Raw genomic sequence first — 25041 nt, forward strand, 5'->3', positions numbered from 1 at the left:
AAGATCATATCCAGGGAAAGCAATTGAGCTAAATAGAGTCATATCAAAAACCAGATGTGAATTGTGTATCTTTGAAGTGAAATACATTTCATAGCTTAAGTTCCTTAGCTTACAAAGTGGTACAGGGCCTGTTGACTCTTGAATATTGAATAGGCTTTCAAAGTTTTGAAAATGAGTCTGAAAACAAAGGCTGAGTTGTGTTGCTTAGTTTTGTTTTTTCTGAGTTTTCCATATCATTCAGTCTAACTCTGATGTTTGCTGGCAGAGACTGTTTGCTTTTGAGTTGGTGAGGTCATTCCTTTCAATGTATTGAAAGACTCTAGGTGAGCTCAAGGAGTCCAGGGTGAAAATGAAGTATAATATTCTTCTCTTAGATCTTATGACTTTAGTGGAATTTTATTGGAAAGTCCTACTGGAAGGATTGATTTCTCAGTGATGGTTTGCCAAGCTAGCAGGGTTTGTGCCGATATCATTTACAAACTTGTTGCATCCTCTTCAGTTGACATTTATCCCACTGTAACTTGGGATAAACTTGTGTTTTTTTAATCTTTTAAATTTATTTAATTATTTTTCAAGTACAGTTTTCTGTCTATTACTCCCATCCCATACCACCCTGATAAACTTGAATAAGTAAATGAGATTTGCACACTTTCCCTTTTTCTTGGTCTCTGTTTATTTTTCTTCATTTTTAATTGTTGTTCAAATACAGTCATCCCCATCCTGCCACTCCCCCAACCCCAGCCACCCCCACCTTCCACCTTCAGTCCTACCCTATTTTGGTTTTGTCAATGTGTCCTTTATAAATGTTCCTGAAAACCCTTCCCCCTACTTTTTTATTACAAGTTTGTTCTTGCGTTGCCCTCCTTCTTAATAAAAGAGAGGAGTTTCTATCTTAGCAAAGGAATCAAAAGTTAAACTACAAAATTACATTTAAGAAGAGTAGAATGTATATTTTTACATGTAACTATTTTATTTTATTTTTTCAAATTTAAATTTGTAAACTAACTTGCTATTGATGTTTGCAAACTAAGTCAAAATAAAACACACACAAGAAATATGCAAAATTTCAGTTTAGTAATTTGTTGCTATTTGAACCAAGAATATAGCTGACTGCTATGTATTTTCAGCTTGTCAAAAATTGGACAAGTCAAATTGTGAACTTTATAATAAACATTTCTTTATATCTAAACTTTTTCTTTAAAAACATAAATGCTGAGGGCATTTTTTTCATTAAATTTTAAAAATAGCAACACTTTTATTGTAGGTGCAATTAATGAAAAGAGAAAACAAATATAGAAATATGAGACACACCTCAGTTTACATGAGGAGGTGAAGGAAATTAAGGGCCATGCCAGCAGAGCACATGTCAGCCAACTACTCCTTGGCTGTGAGCCACATCCAGCTCACAAGTAATTTTTGTATTCCCTAGGAATTCAGAATGAGTTTTTCTTTTCTTTTTTTATGGTTTTATAATGTCAAACACAAACAAAGCAGAATATGCAACGGAGATGTATGTGGCCCACAAATTCTAAAATATTTACTATCTTGTTCTTTCCATAAAAAGCAGAACTCCGCAATAAGGGAACCTGGACATGTACACCACACCTTGTACTGTGATGGCTGGATAATGTAGTGAATTCCAATGTGTCCATTGACAAACAAGTCATCATTTTTGCTACTGAACAATTGATACTGAACAATTATAGTAAGTTTGTTTGAAACTTAAAATGCTTAGACAGAGAAGAGGAAAGAATATAATCTATTTCTTAACTGCTTATATTTTCCTCATTTTACTAAAGTGATGTCTCAGCTGACATGCTCAACAATCATACAACTAGTATAGTCACTCTCCTTAATCTCAGGATAGAGAGAACAACTTCATAAATCTGTTAAAGTATGGAAACACTGTTAGTATTAGAAAAATCAACATCAATTAAATTTTCTCTTAAATCATTTTCAATATGAATTATAAGTAACTCAGCAGACACATATTTTCCTCACTTTTGGTAATTTGACTTACAAAGTCCAACCCATGTCTCTAAAATATTTACATCATTAAGTAAAATTCCCAAGGAAAAAGTTTCACCTTAAAACAATATGAAAATGATTTTATTACCTTATTATAAGATTTTACACAATATAATTCACATTTAGAGAAAATGTGTGTCTTTTTCAGCTCTAAATAATTAAAGGCTGCCTAAACTAATGTATGTCAGTAGATTTAACTGCAAATATGTAAAGGAAGTCCAAATTGTTGTACATTTTTATAATTCAATGTGAATTTCATACAGAGCAAAATTTCATCATAAAAATAAACATTTTGTTCCTATCATTGTGATTATTTATAATTTTTACTTAAGCCATTTCTAGACTTTTCTTTTTATCCTCTGAGCTTTTGAGACTGGTGCCATTTTATCATGGCATCTGTTCTTGACTTTTGTGCATGACCTCGATATTTCAGTAAGTAATGTGTACTTAGAAGTAAGAGAGTTTCTTAAGACAAATAAATACAGATTTTTGGTCCATCATAGATATTGTCTTTTTAAAAAGCAATTTACCATGGAGTAACTTAATTAGTGAAAAATCAGATTTCTTATACATGTAACCCATGCCCAGTTTAAATGTTCTAATAATAAAAATGGATGCTTTTGAATAATTCATTTTTTGTTAATCATCAGTTGGTAAAATACATATGACACAGTGTAAATGACTTATGTCACTATTTATTTAAAATGTTAAATTGTACATTTTCATATTTTTTATCTTTAAAGAATCTTCTTTTGTGAGTTTAAAGTGAGACTACCAAATGTCTTAATGACTAAAAATAGCCATTTTTTCAAAAGCACTAGTGATCTTGCCTCTGCCTCCCACCTGATCCAACATTATACTTCATGTGTGTTTGTCTTCATTGTCTCCATATGGAAATACTGAGTGATATAGAATCCTGGCAAAATATGTTTGACAGATTTATGTGAGGATGTATATTTTTCTTATATTCTAAAATGGCCTTTGTTGTGTAAGGATGTGCATTTCTAACAACCATGTAATTCAGCATTTCTCAACTCCAGCACTATTGACATTTGAAGTCAGATAATTCTTTGTCATGGGGGAATGTCTTGTGCATGTAGTGTGTTTAGCAGCATCCCTGGCTTCTACCCACTAGATGCCTGTAGCACACACTTCCGCCCAACCCAGTGTGACAATTAAAATTGTCTGTAGACATTGCTAAATGTTTTCTGGGTGGCAGAGTTGTCCTTGTTGAGAACCACTGATGTAAACTGTGAAAGAAAAATTTCTTTCTGGTATTATGTACATAAGAGTTTGCTTCACTCATTGTTAATTAGTATCCAGGTTTCATTCATGCTTTCAGAAATACAAAAACATACAATAGTCTGTTTGCCTTGTCCTCGTGATGATTATACATGGTTTCCTCTGCATGTGTATTTTCTAATGGCCTATGAAAATAAGAATCAAGTCCTCTTCCATCTAATTAAGGATAGTCTGTGCCAAGCCAGATCTCACATGCGTTTCCATTCCATCCATCCCAGCATTCACAGTTTCCACAACTACATATTCCATTCCCTAAAATAAAATACACAAAAGGATCATTATCATGATTGAAATATACTTAGTTAAAAGATGTTATTGTGAACTGTAGCTGTTCATAATCAAAGCCATTTTATTCATTCTATGCTAATTTTCTCATTGCTGTCTTTCAATGAATGGCATCTACTTGGTGCCACTCTCATTAGCATCAATCTAATGGTGACCATTAGTATCACTCCAACTGAGTTTCCATGTCATAATTTAGTTTTTCTGTAGAAAGCAAGTTACATGAATGGATGTAATATACTTATGAATAGATGCTAAAGATCTTAAAGCTCCTTGACATAGTATGAGCTAGGCTGAATAATCAGCTAGAAGAGGAACATTGTATAGTAGGATAGACAAAAAGTGAATGTCTAGCTTAATGACAGTAATATTTATCTTTGACTTTTAGCTAGAAACACAGAGAACAAGCCCTGGCTGGTGTAGGTCAATAGATTAAACACAGGCCTGTGAACCTAAGGGTTGCTGGTTTGATTCCCAGCCAGGGCACATCACTGGGTTGTGGGTCAGGTCCCAGTAGATGACACATAAGAGGCAACCACATACTGATATTTCTCTCCCTCTCTTTTTTCTTCCCTTCCCCTCTCTCTAAAAATAAATAAATAAAATCCTTTAAAAAAGAAACATGGAGAATAAATATATGTCTATATCTCTGCTATAACTTTTTTAAGAACATGTATTTTAGAACCAATTATTAGGACTCAATAACTCAGGATAGCAGTAGCTATTGTACTCTTAACTTGTTTTCATATTCCCTCCCCCCCCACCACACACATTTTCCATTCCCTAAAAACAACCAATGTATCAACCAACTTTGGTGCCTGGTTCCTGTTTAAATAATATTACATTCTCTACACCATGCTCGAGAATTATTTTCTTATTAGTTGTTGAGAGAATTATTTTCATTTTGCAATATGTAAAATAGCATATGTGGAACTTGGGGGAAGTTACTTTGGGTATTTTCCAAAAAAAGTATATCATTCTGGTGCATTTGTTTGTATTCTCTGCCTGGGAATAATGTTAGTGCTTATTCACAAATGCCCACCTCCATTTACACAGTTTATATTATTTGGCCCTTGAGAATACAGAAGCTCTCCTTCCTAGTGATGTACAGGAAAATGTGAGGTGTGTCATTTGCCTTTATTGCAAAATGTGGCATAGATAAATTGGAGTAGGTCAGTACTGCACCTGTGCAAATGAGACCATCATGTTTGTCACAGTCTCTGTCATCACAGTCACAGAATTCTCCTGAAATATACCATTCTTCAGCAGAACAAATGCACTTTCCACAGTGACAAGAACCTGAAATCACAAAGGGTATGTATATTGGTAGTCACCACATAACTAAAGGTTTTCATCTACAATAGAATACCATCAATGCATTGACAATAGGCTTCTAATAACCTACCTTTCAAAGGTAAATATTTATGGAAGAGCCAGTTGCTCAGAAGGGTACTTTACTTACTGTAATTCAGAAAGATTATCCAGGAAAGGCTTCATTATGGATCTAGACAGTAGCAATTAGCCTTGAGTATGTGTTCCATAGCTCTGTCTGGTTAAAATGTCAGTAAGAGCAGAATGTGACTGATTTTTATAAGTGGCCTTCTAAAAAGGTGTTCAAGAATAGATGCTATTTTTTTCTGAATTGAATTATGTTTTAAAAGTGTCTGTCCTTTAAAAGAATTGAATAGAAAGCTTTATTAAATGAGGCTACATTTTACAATTAAAACAACTGCTAAATGTATTGTGCTTGTACTCACAGATCTTTGTTTATATGATTTTTTTAAAGTAAAGACACACCTGCATATTGGGTAACTCATTAAAGTTCTAAAAATACACAAAAACATTCATGTATATTTGACTTATTAAGTTTTATTCTCAGGATTTCCTGCTATAATCCAGGATAGCTGTAACCATCCTGCCAAAATGTTCAGCTTTAATGAGGCAGTCCAACCACCTTTCTCATTACTTCATCCATTTCCCCCCTTATTACTTCCTACCTAATTAAAAACTTGCTCCTTGGTTATTAAAAATATTTTGGTCTGCTGAGAAACAACTTTATTAATGGTGCATTTAGAAAAGTGTACCATTAATAGTGAATTAAATAGTGTCAAAAAGAGAAGAAATTTCTCTCAGCCTAAATGTCTTTAAATAATAGACTAAAAACTCTCACATGGAAAAATTACCTCTACAACAGCAGTATACTTTGATAGACCATTTGACAAGATAATTCCAGTTCTAAAAGTCTACTAGTCATTGAAATACTTAAAATGAAAAATGGGGATTTATTTTTGTACATGCTATGAAAAACTAGCTTTCATTGGTCAGCATTTTCCCCAGCTGTGTTGTTCTTTTCTTTTTTGTTAATTCTCAGTGCATCTTAGAGGTAGAAAATTTTGCTACTGATTCTGAAACTAGGAGTAATGTAGCATGTAATAATAACACAGTGTGACTGTTATTAGTTGTCTTACAGCACCTTTGTTATAGAGTGCTCTGGCTGTTTTCATAAATTACTGAGGATCAAGTTGCCCATCTCTGGAAAGGGAAAAACTTTGGGAGAGAATTCTTTCTGACGTATATAAGCCACATGCCTGCCAGAGATGACACATTGTTCAGGTCAGCTGGACCAGGACTTACTCATGCCCATGAGTCCCAGGTCAGCCATAGGGAGCAGCTTGGTCCATTTTGGCATGAACTCTAGGGTGGTATATTCATGACCATGACACTGCTAGTCCATGTGTTTTCTTTCTCAGTATGAGGACTCTTAAAATGCTCTGATCTCCCTTCTATACTTCTTACTGACTCCCATTCCTGGGAAATCTGTCACATTTTCTCATTTGTCTTCAGAGCATCCTTAGGACTTAAGAAGAGGAAAGAAATGACATTCTTCTGACTTCAGAGATGAGAAAATGGAAATATAGAGAGGATAAGGGAATTGCACTGGGCTACATGGGCAATAAAAAAGAAAAAGAAAAACAACAACAGAAAACCAATTAACCTAAAATCCCAATCTGATTCAACTTACTGTCTACCTATCTGCCTAGCTGTGATATCTCTCACAAGAAAAACTTTCATATATGTTAAAAAATGAGTTGTGTGTTTCTACTGATCTGAGTGACAGCTATATTGGGTGAGGCAATTAGAACACTGGCTTATCTGGTTTTTGAAGTTTAACTTTTACCCCATCTCTTTTTGGGGATAGAGAACCAGCTGGGGTGGGTAGAGGTGAGGGATAGGTGGATGGATGGGTGTACCAGGGACTTATTTGGATGATATAGCACTCAATAGTATAATTGTGAAAGTTCCAAGGAGACATTTAATGACATGTGATTACGTGTCAGGGAACATCTTTAAGAATATCAGAGGTGATGACATGGACCTAGCCTGAAGTTATCAAGGCAAAAAGTTTATTATATACTCTTGGATATGAATAAATGTCCAAACAGACATTTGATGAATTATATGAGGGAACATCCCCCCAAACCAGAATTTGTTTATAAAATATTGTGTATTCTTACATGTTTAACTTCAGTCACCTTTAAAGTACTCTCCACTTGATGCAATACATCTTTTGAGATGTTTTTCCACTGTTCAAAACGGTTTTTGAACTGATCAATTTTGATCCCCTTTAGTGCTTCTGCAATTTTTGTTTTACCTCTTCTATATCAGCAAACCCTTTCCCTTTGAGGATTTTTCCACCCAGGGAAACAAACAAACAAAAAAGGTCACTCTAGGTGAATAGGGAGGGTGGGCACAGGGGTCATGCCGATTTTGGTCAAAAACTGCAGGACACTCATGTGGGGTGGGCAAGTCTGCTCACTCATAAATCTCCCATCTTGAAATGGGCAAACACATTGAAAAAGTCTTCAAAAATTCACTGAAGCTGAACACAGCCTCTCACAACAATGCCAGCTGGTACACTGACACAGATGGGTTCCTAGAACACTCACCTACTGGGAAACCTGCACTACAAGGGGTCTGCCATCCAAAAGATAATTCAGGTTTTGGGGGGCTCCACTTCATGTGACATATTCCACAAAGGTAGCAGCTAAGCTGCTATGCCATGGGAGACATGACTCTAAGCTCACTTCTCTGGTTATTGACAAACATTGCAGTTTGTGTTGAAGAGTGAGCACCTTTGTTAGCTGCCCCATGAACAAAGTGGAGTTTTTACTTTCATTTATCATGCCTGACAAAATGCTGCAACCCGACATCCCAGCAGGCAGTTTTCACTATTGTACTAATGACTCTATTCATTATGAAAGTCACAACAATGTATCTTATTTTAAATTTTTCTATGGAGTGATTTATTGTCTTGGCTATAAATTTGTAAAGAAATAAAATGCTATTTCTTCATCGTCTCCTGAGGTGATGGCTTTATTCCCAGTTTCAGATCTGTCTCTCTGGTGGAACTAGTTGGGTACAGGTTGCTAAGTGCCATGGTGGCCTCATGCTCAGCGCTCCTGTCTGTCCCCCAGTCAGAGAAGGAAAAATACTCCAATTTCCTTTGTGATGATCAGGGTTAGGGATTTTCATTTACAGTTTTGAGGAAAAGTATATGGAATTCTGGCAAGTCCATAAATCTATCAAGAAATACCTGGCTCCAGTCAAAAAAGTTGTAATAGGTTTATCTTCTCTGTACAATGTCAAAAACCATTAGTCTTTTATGAGTTACTTTTTCTATGGTTCTTGAGGTGAGGGTGGGTGGTATCCTCCATGGAGACAGAAATAACTACTGCATCCCCACTATTTTCCATGCCTATGAAAGAGCATAGTTCCATGGACTTGGTTTTAGGCTTGCTCTTCTATAATCCAGCACTGGTGTCTCCAGAATACGGAAAAAAGGGAGCCTGCATACAGCTGCTGCAGGCAATAGAATGCCACCATCATCACTAATACTAGCCTCAAAACATCACTAATACCAGCCTTTAAGCAGCTTCTACAATTCCTTTTGAGTTTAGAGATTAAAAAATATCTACCCACTAAATGATAAGCAAATGTTTTAGAATATATGCTTTCGACCCTTCAGGGATCCATAGATACAGTTCTATCACATAAAGCAAACAGTTTGAAAGAGGCATTAACTAAAGCGATTTTCTTGTTTTGTTTTGAGGAAATGCCTTTCAGTTCACCCATTTTGGGAGGGCACATGTTCTGTATTTGTGATGCTGAAAAATGAGAATCTGTTTGGCAAATGTAATGACTTTAATAAGAATGTTTATTTCTTGAAAACATGTCACTCCATTATTGCATAAAATCCCACTTAGGGCCTGACAGACTGGTGTTCACCACACAGATGAGCATGGCTTTTTGTTTTCTCCCTGGACTTGCAGCTGAACATGAACATGAAAGACATGCCTATGAACACTGTTGGTTATTTCAGAGTAAACACACACAAAATATGGCTGATATTTAAAGTAAATATAAACAAGCACAACAATGTTGTAATGCAAATGAGTAGCCTCATTCAGCAGAGTTTCTGTGAAAAGTTAATATCCTTATACTAATGATAATGCCATCATGAAAACAATAAAAATACCTAATCTTTAGGGCTCTGTGTTTCAAACTATACTCAGAAGAATAAAATTTAATTCAGACAAATTAATTATTCTCAGTACTATGTTATACACAAAACACTTCCTTCTGATCTGACATTTCTGTCTTCCCTTCTGCTTCCCCCTTGAAGGTTAATTCTATTCCTATTCCCTTTCTTGTTCTCTTTTTCAATTTTTTCGGCAATTCTTTCCCTATTTCTTCCTTTTAATCTCTCCTCCCTCCTTCTGGTTCTCCCAGCAAAACCTCTTGAACTAAAACAAGTATTTCCAGGAGTCGAGGGCCCCTGAAAATTGAAAAGGTGAAAGATTTATTTGGGACTTAGAATTAGGATGAATTTAATAGGAGAAAGTTATTGCTTTAAATTCATTTCATTGCCACTAGGCTGCTGTAATTGCATTAGGCTGAAGATATGGCCTCCTGACTAACAAAAGTAGTCTCAAACACAGAATTCCTGGAAAGCAAAGACATGGCTATGTATTGAAATGAACATATTTGTATCAATTTTCCGCCTTCCTTCTGGCACCATGTGTTCAGCATCTATCTGATTTTATTTTTGCATTTACATCAAGACACCTCTCTCACTAAATGACATTGACCTTGAGTGATATGTAAAGCAACAGCCACTGCTAAGGGGCACAACCCCATGGCACATTCTGCTCCTGAGACCTCCTTAGCAGATCAATTTTGTTTCACTGTGTTTCTTTAGAAAGATATTACTTGCTACTTTTGAGCCAGGTTGGGTGTTGGAAGGTAAATGCAGCATCAGGTTTGGCAGTCTGAAAAGGGGGGGGGGGGTTGCTTGTTCTGCAAGAAGGTGCCTGAGCTGAAGACGAATGCTGGCAAATGACCTCTAGTTCCGGGCAGTGCAGCTTCCTAACATTTAGTGTGAATTCCAGGAGCTTCAAGAGTGTTCTCTCATTTCTGGGCACTGCTATTTCACAGGTGAACTCAATGATTATTGTTTTGCCTGGGTGGGGGGAGGCAGTGCATTCAGTACCTAGTATATCTTACTGTACTTTTTTCTTATAAAATTATTAATTGTATTGAGGTTGCATACGAGTGGCTGAGGATCTTATTACATGCAACTCATCTCCTGCTGTCATTTCCTTTGTACTAATCTTCACGTAGTTAACTTTCAAGCTTAATGTCTGGTACAGGCAGAGGACAGAGTGATTTTCTACACAAATTACAGTCTGAAAAAGATGTTAGCTGCATGCTGCTGTGCAAACCATGTGTCAAAACAGGGATCCAGTCTAAGCTCCGACAGAGATACTCACCCTTTCCTGAGCACACTATGCCATCTGCTGATTCACATAGACTCTTGCTCAGTTCCTCCGTCATGTTACACTTTCTGGGATGTTGGCAGAGCTTTCCAAACCATCCTTTCTCACAAATACAGTGGCCACAGGAACACGTGCCATGGCCTGTGAAGCAATTACAGAGTGTGGTGAGAGAAGGAAATGGGTAAATATCCAGCTGAATCACAGTTTTTAAGGAAGAAGTATGGAAAACATAGGATCTCATTTCCTATTCAGCAAACACACTTTCCCTTAATGCTTAGTCAATTGGATGTGCAATTATTTATAAGAAATTCACAACAAAGTTTTAGCTTCATGTAATACATTGAATGTAGCAAAGAAGACGGACTCCAGAGGGGAAAAAAACCTTGAAACAATTTAAAATGGAATTTTACCATCTTTTCTTGATACAAAATAACATCATTTGCATTTTTCTTATCATAAACTTTTAGTGCTTTTCTTCATTGTGCACACCATGACACCCAGCCCAATGATATAGAATTTATTGATTGCAATTTTATTGTTCACAAATAAAAATAAAAGGTTAATTTTCGCAAGAATGGCAGATGGTATTATATTACTTCATCTGTGTACCTCAATACTTATTAATAAAAACAAATATAAGTGTAGGTAATTGTGTCTTTCTATTATTGTCTAGAAGTAAAAATAGCATGAGGCTTAGATTCGCATCACTCACACTTTATTTTCCTATTGTTTCTGTCATTGGTTATTGATTTGGGAAATATTTACCTTTTGGTTATATATGCAATGTTGTACTTGTGACAGTTGTACATTGGCATGTAGAACTGTCTAGTTGCTTGCCACAAACAGTCTATTAGATGGCATCATCTTCCATTTTAATTTGTTTCCAATCAATGGTTTATCGTTTTTTTTATACGTGTGTTACCTTGTAGGCAGATCTCTCCAAACAGGATACACAAAACAGCTGTTTGGAAAATTTTTACTGAGTCTCTGCTATGAACAGATCATTTTGCTAAGCACCAAGGTATGTGAAAGCAAGCATCGAGGACAGTTATCTCTCCCAGTGACTCATAAAATCATTCAAACCGATCAGCCCCTCTGGACCTGTTAACACTATTCTGTCTTTACCATTTGCTCTGACAAGACTTTCAAGAGTAAACTTATTCCATTTGCTTCCTCCTACACTCAGCTTTGCTCAAGAAGGTATTAGGAACCAATGCTTAAATGTTTGCAATTAATTGTTATAATTAATTTAACCTAACCTCACATAAATCCAAGGGCTTTCCTGTAACACATAATCATCTAGAAGTTTACGGAAAGCAAATGGAAAGCAAACTCAAAAAAGACCTGGATAACAGACCTTGTCCGACAGCCTCTTTTTATCCTTATGTTGATTTACTAAATTTAATCTCACAGTCATTTGATCCCCATTTTACAGTCAAGAAATTGAGGTTCAGATATACAAAGCAATTTTACCCCAAACCCCATAGCTCAACCATGCAGAATCAGACCTTGGCTCCAGTTTCTCTGATTTCAATGTCTACTCTTCTTTCATTGCATCACATTGTCTCTATATTTTATTTTGGGAAATAAGTAATGATCAGCTTGAGACAACTAGAATCATTTTCTTAATTCCTATATTTTTAGCTGTGTTTGAAAATATCCATTTGACAATCACGGGCACTTTCTTCTTAAAATGATTCTCCTTACCCTTTCCACAGTCCTCTGTTGTCTATTTATTCTTCTACTTCTTTTTTGACCTGATTAATGTAGACAACCCTTGATTGTCTGTCTTCAAAATCTCTCTATAGTTTCTCTTTTGAAAAATTCGTCACTTCACAGTATATCTGATAACCTCAGTAACCACAGGACTATACCACTCCTGTGATTACATACTTTGTGTTCTACTAAAATTGACACTTCTCAGCTGCATATATAGTTTTCTTTCTAAATATAGAAAACTACTTTTCTATGTTGTCCATTTCTTTTAGTGATATAACTTTCCTTCCAGTCAACCAGTTAACAATGTTTTGAAACTCCTTTACTCCTCTCACCTAAAGAGTTGCCTGGTCCTGTTGAAACTATCTCCAAAATATTCACTAATATCACCATCATAACCCTTTGAGAAACCCTTTCTATCATGCCTTTCCCCATTATTCTTGCTCACAGTTCCTATTACACCACTCTATCACATCATAGCCTTGAGATCTAGTGCTGTATGACACCCTAATGTTTGAGATCAAGTTCGTCTTTAGCCTTCCTTATGTCTTAGGTCCTGAAATAGGGTCCCAAGCTACTTTTCCAACCTTACAATATCTCCTCTTTTCCTCTTGCACATATCTCCTTATCTAACTAAACTTACCTACTCCTTCTTCTTCATACATTCCACGTTCTTTTCTGATTTAATGCCTTTGTTTTGATAGAAATGCCTCTATGTTCCCCTACTTAACACTTCCAGGTCCTGATTAATTTTGAAAACCTCTGTGAACTTTTCTAATATACCCAAGTAAAATTAATCTTCTCCTCTGGATTTCCATAGTACCTTATTTTTCAACTCTGTCATGGAACTTGTTGTCTTCTACCTTGTGATATGCAGTTATTTCTCAAATAAATGCATTATTTGACCATGAATTCCTTGAGGGTAGAAATCACTTCTGATCCATTACTGTAGTCTTTAGAGTGCTAAGCACACTTTCTTAGTCATAGTGGATCCTCACAAAACCCTTGTAAACTGAGGTTATTTAAAAAATAATATCTCCTAACTTAAAAAAAATAAATTGTAACTGAGAACTGTAAACTGAACCCAGGAGATGTTCACAAGTCATCTGGTTAAGGAACTGTCTTTCAATGCCAATAGACAGTTCTTGGATGACTATTTTATTTCCATGTTCAGTAGAGTGGAGTGAAGTTAGAGAATTAATGTCCCTTAAAAGCTACACATTCAATCAATGCTTATTAAATTGACTATATCTTGACTTATCCAATAAAATAAAGTCTACTTAAAATGAGATCTGCTTAAGAAGTTAAAAAAAGCTGCCCATCTTTGGGGGCAGATAATCTGGGGTACAAAATAAGTAAGAAAGCAATAAAGAGCTTCTAGTACCACCCACTGAGCTATGGATTTTTGAAGTATTCATGTTTCTTACTGACTTAGGTTAGTAAGCATTATAATTAATTTGTCATAATTAGAATAATTAAATCTCTATTGAAGAGAAAGCCACTCTGATTTTGACCTAGAATATCATTGAGAATAACTCCATGGCACCTCACAGCAAATAATTTAGTATAAAATTTATAAGCAAGGATAGGTGATTAGTGCATTTATTACATCTTTCTAAAAGGTTAATTTGGCACCTGGACCAGACAGTAGTCAAAATGCCTTGGTATTTACATGTTTTAATTAGCCATTTACATAGCTCCCTTTAGTTAACAATTTTTAAGCTTTCAATAATATCTTCTTTATAAATTCTAAATATTTAAGTCTACATTCCAGAGACATTTGTTGTGCACTAGGTATTGAACTAGGCCTGTCCTTATGGTGCTTTCAGTCTACTAAGTGAGAAAATAAGTAACAACAAATGCACTTGATCTATGGAAGAATTAAAGAGGGTATATTCAACAGTGGAAACACTGTTAACTTGAGTTGTCCATGACAACCAAGGGGTGAGAAGCAGCCATAGAAGCAATACTCTAGGAAAGCTAATGGAAAGTTCTTGGAATAAGAAAAAACTTGGTATGCTACAGGAAGTAAAAAAGGCCAATGAGTTAGAAGAATAATGAGTAAGAAAAATGGAATAAATTATCAATTTGGAGAAATATTCAGGAATGAGAACATAGCAAACTTTTATTCTTTGTAGGAAATTTAAATTTTATTTCCAATAGAATTAGGAAATCTCAGATAAGGTCCAAGTTCAAGGAGTTCATCATCACCAAGCCCTTATTATATAAAATGTTAAAGAAACTTATCTAAGAAAAGGAAGATAAAAATATGAACAATATGAACAGCAAAAAGACAGCAAACTCATAGTTATTAAAAATCACACCTAAAACAAAAGCAAACTAAGCAGACAGCTAGATCAGGGGTGGAACCATAGAAATGAAGATCACATGGAGGGTTAGCAGCAGGGGAGTGGGAGGAGGAGAAGGGGGGAGAAGGTACAGAGAATAAGGAGCATAGAAGGTAGGTAGAAAATAGACAGAGGGGAGGGCAAGAATAGTATGGGAAATGTAGAAGCTAAAGAACTTGTGACACATGGGCATGAACTAAAGGGGGCAGGGGGTATGCAGGGTGGAGGGAAATGAAGGGGGGAAATGGGACAACTGTAATGGCATAATCAATAAAATATATATTTTAAAAAGATTAGGAAATCATAGAAGACTGTTAAGCGGGAGTGATATAATATATATAAAATTTAGTAAGAACATTGGTAGAACCCAGTGATAAGTCATCTTTGTATAGTGTACAATAATCAATCATTCTAGAACAAACCTATAAAGAGAGCCAGCCTAATGAATGATTTGAAGTACATTAAATCTGCATTCACATGAACTCTCAAGTCTTCACACAGGTAAGTAGTTTTCCATTCCACCTCCATTTCTGGTGCCATTCATCCTCTCCCAGATACTTACCTCCATCAGTGTTTTTGTTACTATTCTTATTTCTTCCCCACACCAAAATATTCACCAAGAATTCTCTATATATGTGTTGTCCAATTTAAATTTACTAAGTGAAATATAAAATTCAGTTTTTCAGTAGCACTAGTCACATTTCAGGTGCTCAGTAGCCACATGTGACCAATGGCTACTACATAGAATAATGCAGATTTAGAACATTTTCATCATATTCGAAAGTAATGTAAAGCAAGGACCTACAACCAAGAGTAGTTTATCCAGCAAAGCTATAATTTAGAATGGAATGGCAGACGAAGTGCTTTCCAGACAAGGCCAAGTTAAAGGAGTTCATTATCACCAAGCCATTATTACATGAAATGTTAAAGAGACTTGTTTAAGACAAAGAAGATAAAAACTGTGAACATTAAAATGACAACAAACTCACAACTACACAACTGAATCTAAAAAGCAAAAAGAAACTAAGCAAATAACTAGAACAAGAACAGAATAATAAATATGGAGATAATTTGGAGGGTTATCAGCTGGGAGGGGGAAGAAGGAGAATGGGGGAAAGGTATAGGGAATAAGAAGCATAAATGGTAGGTACAAAATATACAGGGGGATATTAAGAATAGTATAGGAAATGGAGAAGCTAAAGAACTTATGTATATGTATGATCCATGAATATTAACTAAGAGGGAGAGATTGCCAGAGGAAAAAGGGGCGTACTGGACAGAGGGGTCAAAGGGGAAAAATTGAGATCACTGTAATAACATAATCAATAACATATATTTTTTAAAAAAGAAAGTTCTATTGGACAGTGCTGCTCTAGATAGTGACCAGTTCCAATGACAGTCATCGGCTCAGAGACATGTTTCCTTAAAACACCACAATGATTATTCTCAATTGGGAAACTGAGCCATGAACGGATACTAGTTATATGATATGCTGCCTGCCTGGTAGTCTTCTCCTTTTGTGAATAATAGGAGAACATTTGTTTTTCATTTTCAGGGAAATGATAATATGTCTCTGTGGAAGATGTTTCATTATGCGGGCTCTTTTTGACCTAGAGGTACTCGAAGGGCAGAGCTCTAATAAATGAAACATCAAAGAAAACTTTCTGGGTGAGGTTTCCAAAAAAGTGAATGTCCTCCAAAGAAGTTGGGACAGATTCAGTTACCATGCATCTTGCCCTTTGTTTTTTTTTAATCCTTCTTTCTTCTTTACTAAAAGATGGACACAAATGGAAATTTTCTACGAGCATGACAATAAATGTCATACTGGAAGGGAAGAGTAGAAGGAAAGATAGAAGGCATATGAGATGTTAATGAATCTCAGGTAGTCAATTCAATACCCATCTCAGAAGTGACAACCTTCAGACTTATTTGTGTAAATTACCTTCAGCCAAACACAGTGCTAACAATTACACTTATGAACTTTGGAAAGAGGTTTGATTTTAAAATGTACTTTGGACACAATCCCACTACTGACTATATTATATTGTCCAGCTAAAAAAGTCCTGGTCTGAGTAAGTAGTCTGGGGTCTTGCTCAATATGAGTAAGCCCGCAGCACAGGGGCTCACTGCACTCATGATCACCTTTGAATGGAATTTGTGAACTAAAGAACTCCCTGAAGAGATGTAAACTGATTTGCAATTAAAAGGTAGCTCTTCATTATCCCTTCTTGTTTTTTAAATTGGACTCATGGGCAGCTATTCTAGGAGCTCCTAAGAAAGAAGGAAAGCTTGATGTAGTCCAATTTTCTTATTTTTCTTTTTTTCCTTTGCCTGAGATAAAATAATGCTGCAAATAATGTCCTAGATATTACTGCCTATGTTTTCTTCTAGTACTTTTGTGGTTTCAAGTCTAATATTTAAGTCTTTAATCCATTTTTAATTTATCCTTATGTGTGGTGTAAGAAGGTGGTCTAGTTTTACTTTTCTGCATGTATCTGTCAAATATTCCCAACATAGTTTATTGAATAATCTATCTTTAGCCCCATGTGTGTGCTGCTTCCTATGTCGAATACTAATTGACTATAAAAGTGTGGGTTTATCTTTGGATTCTCTATTCTGTTCCACTGATTTATGTGTCTGTTTTTATACCAGTACCATGCTGTCTTGATATGGCATTATAGCATTGTTTGATATTAGGTAACATAATTCTTCCAACTTTGTTCCTCTTTCTCAAGATCACTATTACTATTTGGGGTCTTTTGTGGTTCCATATAAATTTTTGAAATATTTGTCCCAGTTCTGTGAAATATGTGATTGGTATCTTGTTAGGAATTGCATTGAACCTATAGATTGCTTTGGGTAGTAGAGATATTTTAATGATGTTAATTCCTCCTATCCATGAACACAATATATGCTTCCATTTATTTGTGCCTTCTTCAATTTCTTTCTTTGGGGTCTTATAATTTTTTATGTACAAGTCTTTTACATCATTGGTTAAATTTATTCCTGGTATTTTATTCTTTTTGAAACAATTGTAAATGAGATTGTTTTCTTAATTTTCCATTCTGATAGTTCACTATTGACATATAAAAATTCAACTGATTTATATATAGTAATTGTATATTCTGCTACTTTACTCAATTGATTTATCAGTTCCAGTAGTTCCTTGGTAGACACTTCAGTGTTCTCTGTTGTACAGTACCATTTTATCTGCAAATCATAGCCATTGTACTGCCTTTCTAATTTGGATGCCTTTTCTTTCATCTTCTTGTCTGATTGCTGTACCTAAGACTTCCAGTACTATGCTGAATGAGAGAGGTAAAAGCAGACATCCCTGTATTCTTCCTGATCTGAAGAGAAATTCTTGTAGTTTTTGCCCATTGAGTATGATGCTGGCAGTGGGTTTATCATACTTTATTATGTTTAGGTAAGATTATGTTTAGGTATGATTCTTCTATTCCCACTTTTCTGAGAGTTTTATAGTAAATGAGTGCTGGACCTTATCAAATATTTTTATGCATCTATTGATATGATCATTTTAATTTTTACTTATTTATTTTCAGAGAGAGGGGAAAGGAAGGGGAGAGGGAGAGAAATATCAACATGGGTGGCCTCTCACATGTCCCCCACTGGGAACTGGCCTGCAACCCAGGCATGTGCCCTGATTAGGAATTGAACCTCGAGCCTTTGCTTCACAGGCCCGAGCTCAATCCACTGAGCTATACCAGCCAGGGCTTGATATGATCATTTTTAAATCCTTCCTTTTATTTATGTGGTATAGTATATGTTACACAGCAAAGGAAACCACTAGTAAAATAAAAAGACAACACACTGAATGGGGTAACATATTTGCTGATACACCTGATAAGTGGTTAATATCCAAAATTTATAAAGAACTTACAAAATTCAACAACAACTGCCCCTGAACAATCTAATTAAAAGTGGGCAAAGAACCTGTATAGAGACTTCTCCAAAGAGGATATACAGATGGCCAATAGATATATGAAAAGGTGCTTAATATCACTCATCATCAGCTGTATGCAAATTAAAATCACCGTGAAATATTACCTCACACTGGTCAGAATGGCTATCATCAATAAATCAACAAGTACTAGCAAAGATGTGAAGAAAGGGGAACATTTTTGCACCCTGGGTGGGAATGCAGATTGGTGCAGCCACTGTAGAAAGCAATATGGAGTTACCTCAAAATTTAAAAACAGAACTGCCTTATGACACAGTGATTCCAGTTTTGAGAATTTAGCTGAAGAAACCATAATTTAAAAGAATATAAGCATACTTATGTTCACTACAGCATTATTTACAATCACTAAGATTTGAAAGCACCCCAAGTGTCCATCAGCAGAGTGGGTAAAACTATAGGCCATTTACACAATGGAGTACTACTTAGAAATAAAAAAGAATAAGATTTTACCCTTTGTGACAGCATGGATGGATCTGGAGAACACTATGCTAAGTGAAATAAGCCAGAAATAGAAAGACAAATACCATATGACTTCACTCATATGTGGAATCTAGTGAAAAAACTGAACTAACAAAATAGAGACAGACTCATAGATAGAGAGAGGGCTTACAGCTCTGTGTAGGGTTGGCGGGGTAGATAAATTGAGCAAAAGAAGAAAAAGGACTCGGGGACACATACAACAGTGTGGTGGTTGCGGAGGCAAAGGGGGAGTGTGGAGATGAAGAGGTTATATGGGGAATAAATGGTAATGGAAACCTGCAATGAAAAATAAACGATTAAATCAGAGAAAGAAGTAAAGCAATAAGCAATCCATTTCTTATTCTTATCCTGAGTATACAGAGTACAGGCAAGAGGGTTCTGATGAAGATCAGGCTAAAAACAAANGAGAGGGCTTACAGCTCTGTGTAGGGTTGGCGGGGTAGATAAATTGAGCAAAAGAAGAAAAAGGACTCGGGGACACATACAACAGTGTGGTGGTTGCGGAGGCAAAGGGGGAGTGTGGAGATGAAGAGGTCATATGGGGAATAAATGGTAATGGAAACCTGCAATGAAAAATAAACGATTAAATCAGAGAAAGAAGTAAAGCAGTAAGCAATCCATTTCTTATTCTTATCCTGAGTATACAGAGTACAGGCAAGAGGGTTCTGATGAAGATCAGGCTAAAAACAAACACATGTGAGCCAACTTGAAGATATATTTTGTTTGTGAAATATTAAAGTCATTACCACTAAAAATGAGTACATCTTAAGGATTATTACTCAGAAGAAAGCATGTTTTTTCAGTAGTGACTTATCTGATTTTTAAAAATCCATGCTTTTATAGTTCATGTAAAATTTTTATTAACAAAGATGTTTTGACAGAGTTCGCATATGTTTTCATGATAATTAAACATGACTTTCCAATAAGTTAATTAAATGGAGAATGGTCTTACTTCATATTGACTTTCTTTTTGTCAGTGACTTTCAGGATGTAATTTTGGTGTAATCAAAATTAAACTGCTTAAAGTTATGTAATCACTTACATTCACCTTCAGGTACAATTTTTAATTTATCCTACCCTGACAGAATTGGCTTAATCATCTTTAGTGTTGTTGTTAGGGAGGTGGATAAACAAAAATGGCTATCCGTTTTTCTGTGCCTGTTGATTAGGCAGGTTTATGGATGTTTTTGGTTTTACTATTTGTTGTTTGCTGAAATGCTGCTTTGGATTCAGGGAACCACATTTTTCCCTGAACACACTATGCATTCAAAGGGTTATAGTTCACCCTTGCATGTGATGGCTCAGTGTCTGGTGGTGAACTGAGAAAATTACCCAAATTGGTGATTCTCTATGTTGTTTCCCTCTGAAGCCACACGAGAGGGATGATGTCAGTGAGTTTCACACACTCATAGTACGAAGATCCATTCACCGCTGGCTGCTACTTGGTAGGAGACTAAATGCTTGAAACAAACATTGCCATTCCTTCTCTGACACACAGAAATTTATAGGATTTAAATGTATAGGATGCCAACTTCCTTCCAAAACACTTTGTAACTAGTGCCTCATGATACCTTAAACAGATGGATTCTTTTGTTCTGTTATGGAGGTGGACACTTCAATCTTTTGCTTTCCATTACATACAGAGGGCATTAATAGATGGCTCACTTATCACATAGTACCAGGCACTATCCATGCTTTATGTCTCATTCTTATCATAAAGCCAACAGGTGGGCATTATTATCTTTATTGTGCATCTGAGTAAAGCCAGGCAAAGAGACCAAATGAATCATCCAAGTTATGACAACTAGTGGGAAATAGAGCTAGAATCCAAATGCTGATCCTTTGAGTATAAGGTTCATGTTTATATCGTTGGGGCATTGCCTCACTTGGTTTAAAAGAAAATGGTTACTTCTATTTACTTAAATTTTGTGTGAAAAAATGTAGCACAGTGTACACATGCACAAACTGAAACAAATGAGCATACCATAGAATGTGGGCTTTCTCTATGAAAAATATCAAAATACACAAAGAAGATTAATCTGTATTCAAAAAACTATATCTCAAAAACAAACAAACAAACAAACATGTAAAACCTAGAAGGAAATAAACAAAATAGTGTCAGGTATTATTTTTGGATGGTGAGTTTATGGGCAATTTTTATTCTGTTCTTTATATTATTTTAGTTATGTTAAGTGTTGAAAGAAGAACATTAATATAAAAATGTTTTATAATTCCTGATATCTAAATATAAGCAAAGTAAAATAAAAGGAGATGAAATAATGTATATTATAAGTGATAAATGAGTGAATAGTTTGAAAAAAAATCCTTCTCAAGGATGGTTTAAAGAGCAACTAGAGAAAAGCACTGATGTAAGAAAATGAAATAGATTCCTTCAACATATCAAATATTTTTAACCTCTGTGCCTTGCTTAGCTTCTCCAGGCCTAAAGTGTTCATATTCAATTTTTATACCTTCAAGTATTAGCTATTCAAGGCCCATATCAAATGTTAACTCCAACTTGAAGAATTCTCTGATCCAAAACCGGAATCAATATTGTGTACACTACTACACCCTTTAACTTATAATTTATTCAAAAAAGTACTTAAGCATTGACTTTTATCCTAAATTTGAAAATACAATAATTTTTCAGAGGAAAAATGTTTTGTTACATACAAGAGAATTTTATAGACTTAGTGAGACAAATGTGATGATGTTTTAATGTAGATGTTGCAGTATGGAAGAAGTATAAAATAATTTTAGAAAGGCTTTCTAAAGGAGATGATTTGGATGAATGAAAAATTATAAAGAACAATTGAGAACAATTGGTCTCAAAAAAAGCATCATTTCCTCTACCCATCCAGTTGCTCAAACCACCAAGATCCATCCTCGGATGGATTCTACCCTGCTCCTCACTCACATAATTCAAGTATGAATTTCTAGATATGTTGCTTATATGCCCAGGGAACTGGCAGGGTGTGGCGGTAAGTTTCATAGGTTCAGCTAAGCTTTTAGACTAATACTTGGCACTAGTCTTCTTAGACAGATTTGAGGCAGGAACTGCATCCTGTCAGTTGGACAGTACTGGCCCTTTCTCTCTATGGGAGTCTGCAGCAATTCATGAGGATAACAACTCAACACAAGGGCAGGGGATTATCTTCTCTACAGATAACACACTCAGATGCACAGAAGTGAGATCCATGTTGCACTAATGTTGAGACTTCACTGTTTTAAAAGCCCCGTGCTCCACAGGAGCTAAAACCATTTTCTAGCAATTCCTTAGCATAGCTTCCAAAAACTTTGAAAAGGACATGCCTGTTGGCAGAGTCACAGCACTCATGGAAGCCAAAATCATGGCATTCCCATCAAACATTCATCATCCCTTCCCACTCCCACGCAGTTGAAATTTATCAATCAGAGGTCCTTATTACCATGAGCAATGCTTCCTGGTAATATTGGCATATAACATCTACATCTGTTTCCAGGGAAACACAGCTAAGAATTTAACAGGTTAGAGGTTTTTGATGCAAGGTAAGGAGTTTTGTTAGCCAATTGTCTATAGTGTTTCTAATACTTTCTCTAATATATCTAATACCTTTTCTACTCTACTAACTTCCATTTTGCTATACCACTCTCGTCTCTCACTAGGATTAACTCATATTCACCCACACCTCACAAGCATATTCCAGCAACTTATATTGAACTATTTCGTCTGGTGCACAAAAGCACTTCTTAAATAAAGTGATTGGGTTATTGCCTTATTTAAACCCCTTCTATGGCTCCCAATCATTCTTTGAGTAAAGCTCCAAATCATTAGTATGGTTTATAAACCGTGTCACACCCTTTCCCCCTTTGCTTTATAATCCCCAATCAATACAGTTTCTCCCTGGTTCACAAATGTTTCTTGAACATGTAACTCTCCCAGTGTCCCATGCTCCTCGAAACACACTGTTCTCTCTGACTGCTGTCACATCCACCTTTCCTCACCTGACTAAGTTCTGTGCATCCTATTACTGCAAAGTATGTTTGTGTGATGCCTATCTTTTTAATACATGTAAAGCACATATTATGCATTAAATAAACATCACCCAGATATGAAGACATCAGAGAAGACTTCCTTAACTTCAATCTATTAAATTCCACTATTATGCATGTTCCCACTGAACTGGTGCTTCTCCTTTCAGACCACTCACCTCATTGTCATCCCTTCGTCAATGTCTGCCTTTCATGCTTAATTATCAACTGCAGTAGATTCACCACTGAATCTCCACTGCTGGCAAATATCAGGGACTCAGTAAATATTTGTTGAATTAATGAATAAATAAATGATTATTTTAACCATGAAAAACTGGCTAAAATTTTCATATAAAAAGTGTAATTAGAATTTGAAAAGAAGAGTCTGAGGTCAGGGGGAATGATGCTAATCATCTTGGAAGACATTGATCTAAAGATGAGAGTGGAAGAAGCTGAGATTACTCAAGTGCAACAAATAGCAAGCAGAAATGACATACAAGAGTCATTTCAAGGGAAATGCCAAGATTTATTGGTAAACTCTGGAAGATGAGTAAGAATAAAAAATTAAGTGGTTAATGGAAAAGTCTGAGAAGAAATGAGTGGGGAGGTTATTTCTGAGGCCCAGGGGAAAGGCAATTTATTGGGGTTTCAGAGTAGAGTAACTACAATTCTATGCTTAAAAGTGGTCATGTGGAATAAGAACTAAAAATCAGCAAGGATTTGGGCAACTAGGAATTATTTAAAAACTCAGGGAGAGTTGGTTATGTGGAATAGCTGGTCATATAGCAACTTTCCACAGGTTTGAAATTGAACCAAGAGGAATGCTACCATATGGGTCAGAGGTAGTGATATCAAGCAACCAAAAGTATTTAAGGACATGTGTGAATTTGAAAGATACCGAAGGGCTTTACATGGAATAAGTATTCAATAAGTGATTGAATACTGATTTGATTACACTATGCTGATTTGATTACACTATGCAATATCTACATAAAAGGGTATTACTAAATAATGAGAGGCTTTTAATGATAATGGGTATTTTTAATAGAGTAAGAAATACTGGCGTATTTTGATTTGAGGAATACTAATGGATGATATTTTCTTAATTTTACTCCTCCCTGCTTGGGCAGATCCACTGCAGAGTAAGAAACACTAAAACTACCTCTGAGATGAATGACAGCCACTTTGATTTGATAGTTCAATGTCATCCAGAATCAAAGACCAGCCCCTCAAAGTACCAAATAAATTGTTACAAAATGCACGGACAAGCAATTATGGACCTCTGTCATATATCTCATAGAAGTAACAGTAGACCACAGCATAAATTTGTGCCTGAGCAAATTCTCTCTCTCTCTCATATTATATGATATGATGTCATATCATATAATTATATGACAATTATATTATCATATAATTATGATAATATCTATGTGTATATATATGACACTATGTACCAGGTACTATCTTAGCTTATTTAACTTCACAAAACCCTACAAGATAGCTATCAGTATGATCATCCTTTTATAGATAAAAATGGGGGTTATATAAATTGCCTCAAGTCAGGTATTAAATGGCATAGATAGATTTGGAACCAAGATAAACTCCTTTTAGTCTATCATCTTAACTACTGCACTATACTGACATTTTATATTTCTAAATATAAGGTACATTTATGTAAGTGTTCATGAAAGGCATGGGAACTTGTGATTTCTTTATCAATTTGTTAACTATGTTGTATACTTTAATAAAACTACTACAGGTTCAAATATGTTAATTAATGATATGTTTCTTCTATGTTCCTTATAGGAAACAGCCGAGACATAAACAAAATTCAAAACTATAGTAGTTAGAGCTCATAAAATCCCTTCTGTGAAACAATGTACAGAAAAGAGAAGAATTAAAATCACAGTACCTTTATTGTCTGTTGTTAAAAAAATCACAATTTGAGGCCAAGTGCAAAGCTAAAGTGGGAAGTGATATTTCTGGTGAGGTTTAAGGTGAATTACAGTGAATCCTCATTATTCACAGATCCTATGTTTGAAAATTTTCTTACTCC

At 35.5% G+C, this 25041-nt stretch overlaps 1 protein-coding gene across 1 annotated transcript in view; it reads right to left on the bottom strand.

Moving 5' to 3' along the window:
• Positions 1-1419: 1419 nt before the first annotated feature.
• Positions 1420-25041, bottom strand: part of ITGBL1 (integrin subunit beta like 1) — a 278369-nt gene continuing 254747 nt past the window's right edge. Inside the window, exons 9-11 of the mRNA XM_037065790.1 lie at positions 10443-10589; positions 4798-4911; positions 1420-3582 (exon numbers count right to left, since the gene is read on the bottom strand). Coding sequence (XP_036921685.1) covers positions 3491-3582; positions 4798-4911; positions 10443-10589 — 353 coding nt within the window. The 3' untranslated portion in view covers positions 1420-3490. The remainder of the gene's footprint in view (positions 3583-4797; positions 4912-10442; positions 10590-25041) is intronic.

The sequence above is a fragment of the Sturnira hondurensis genome, unplaced genomic scaffold, assembly GCF_014824575.4.
Source record: "Sturnira hondurensis isolate 20B ecotype Veracruz unplaced genomic scaffold, ASM1482457v3 Scaffold0016184, whole genome shotgun sequence".
Lineage (NCBI taxonomy): Eukaryota > Metazoa > Chordata > Mammalia > Chiroptera > Phyllostomidae > Sturnira > Sturnira hondurensis.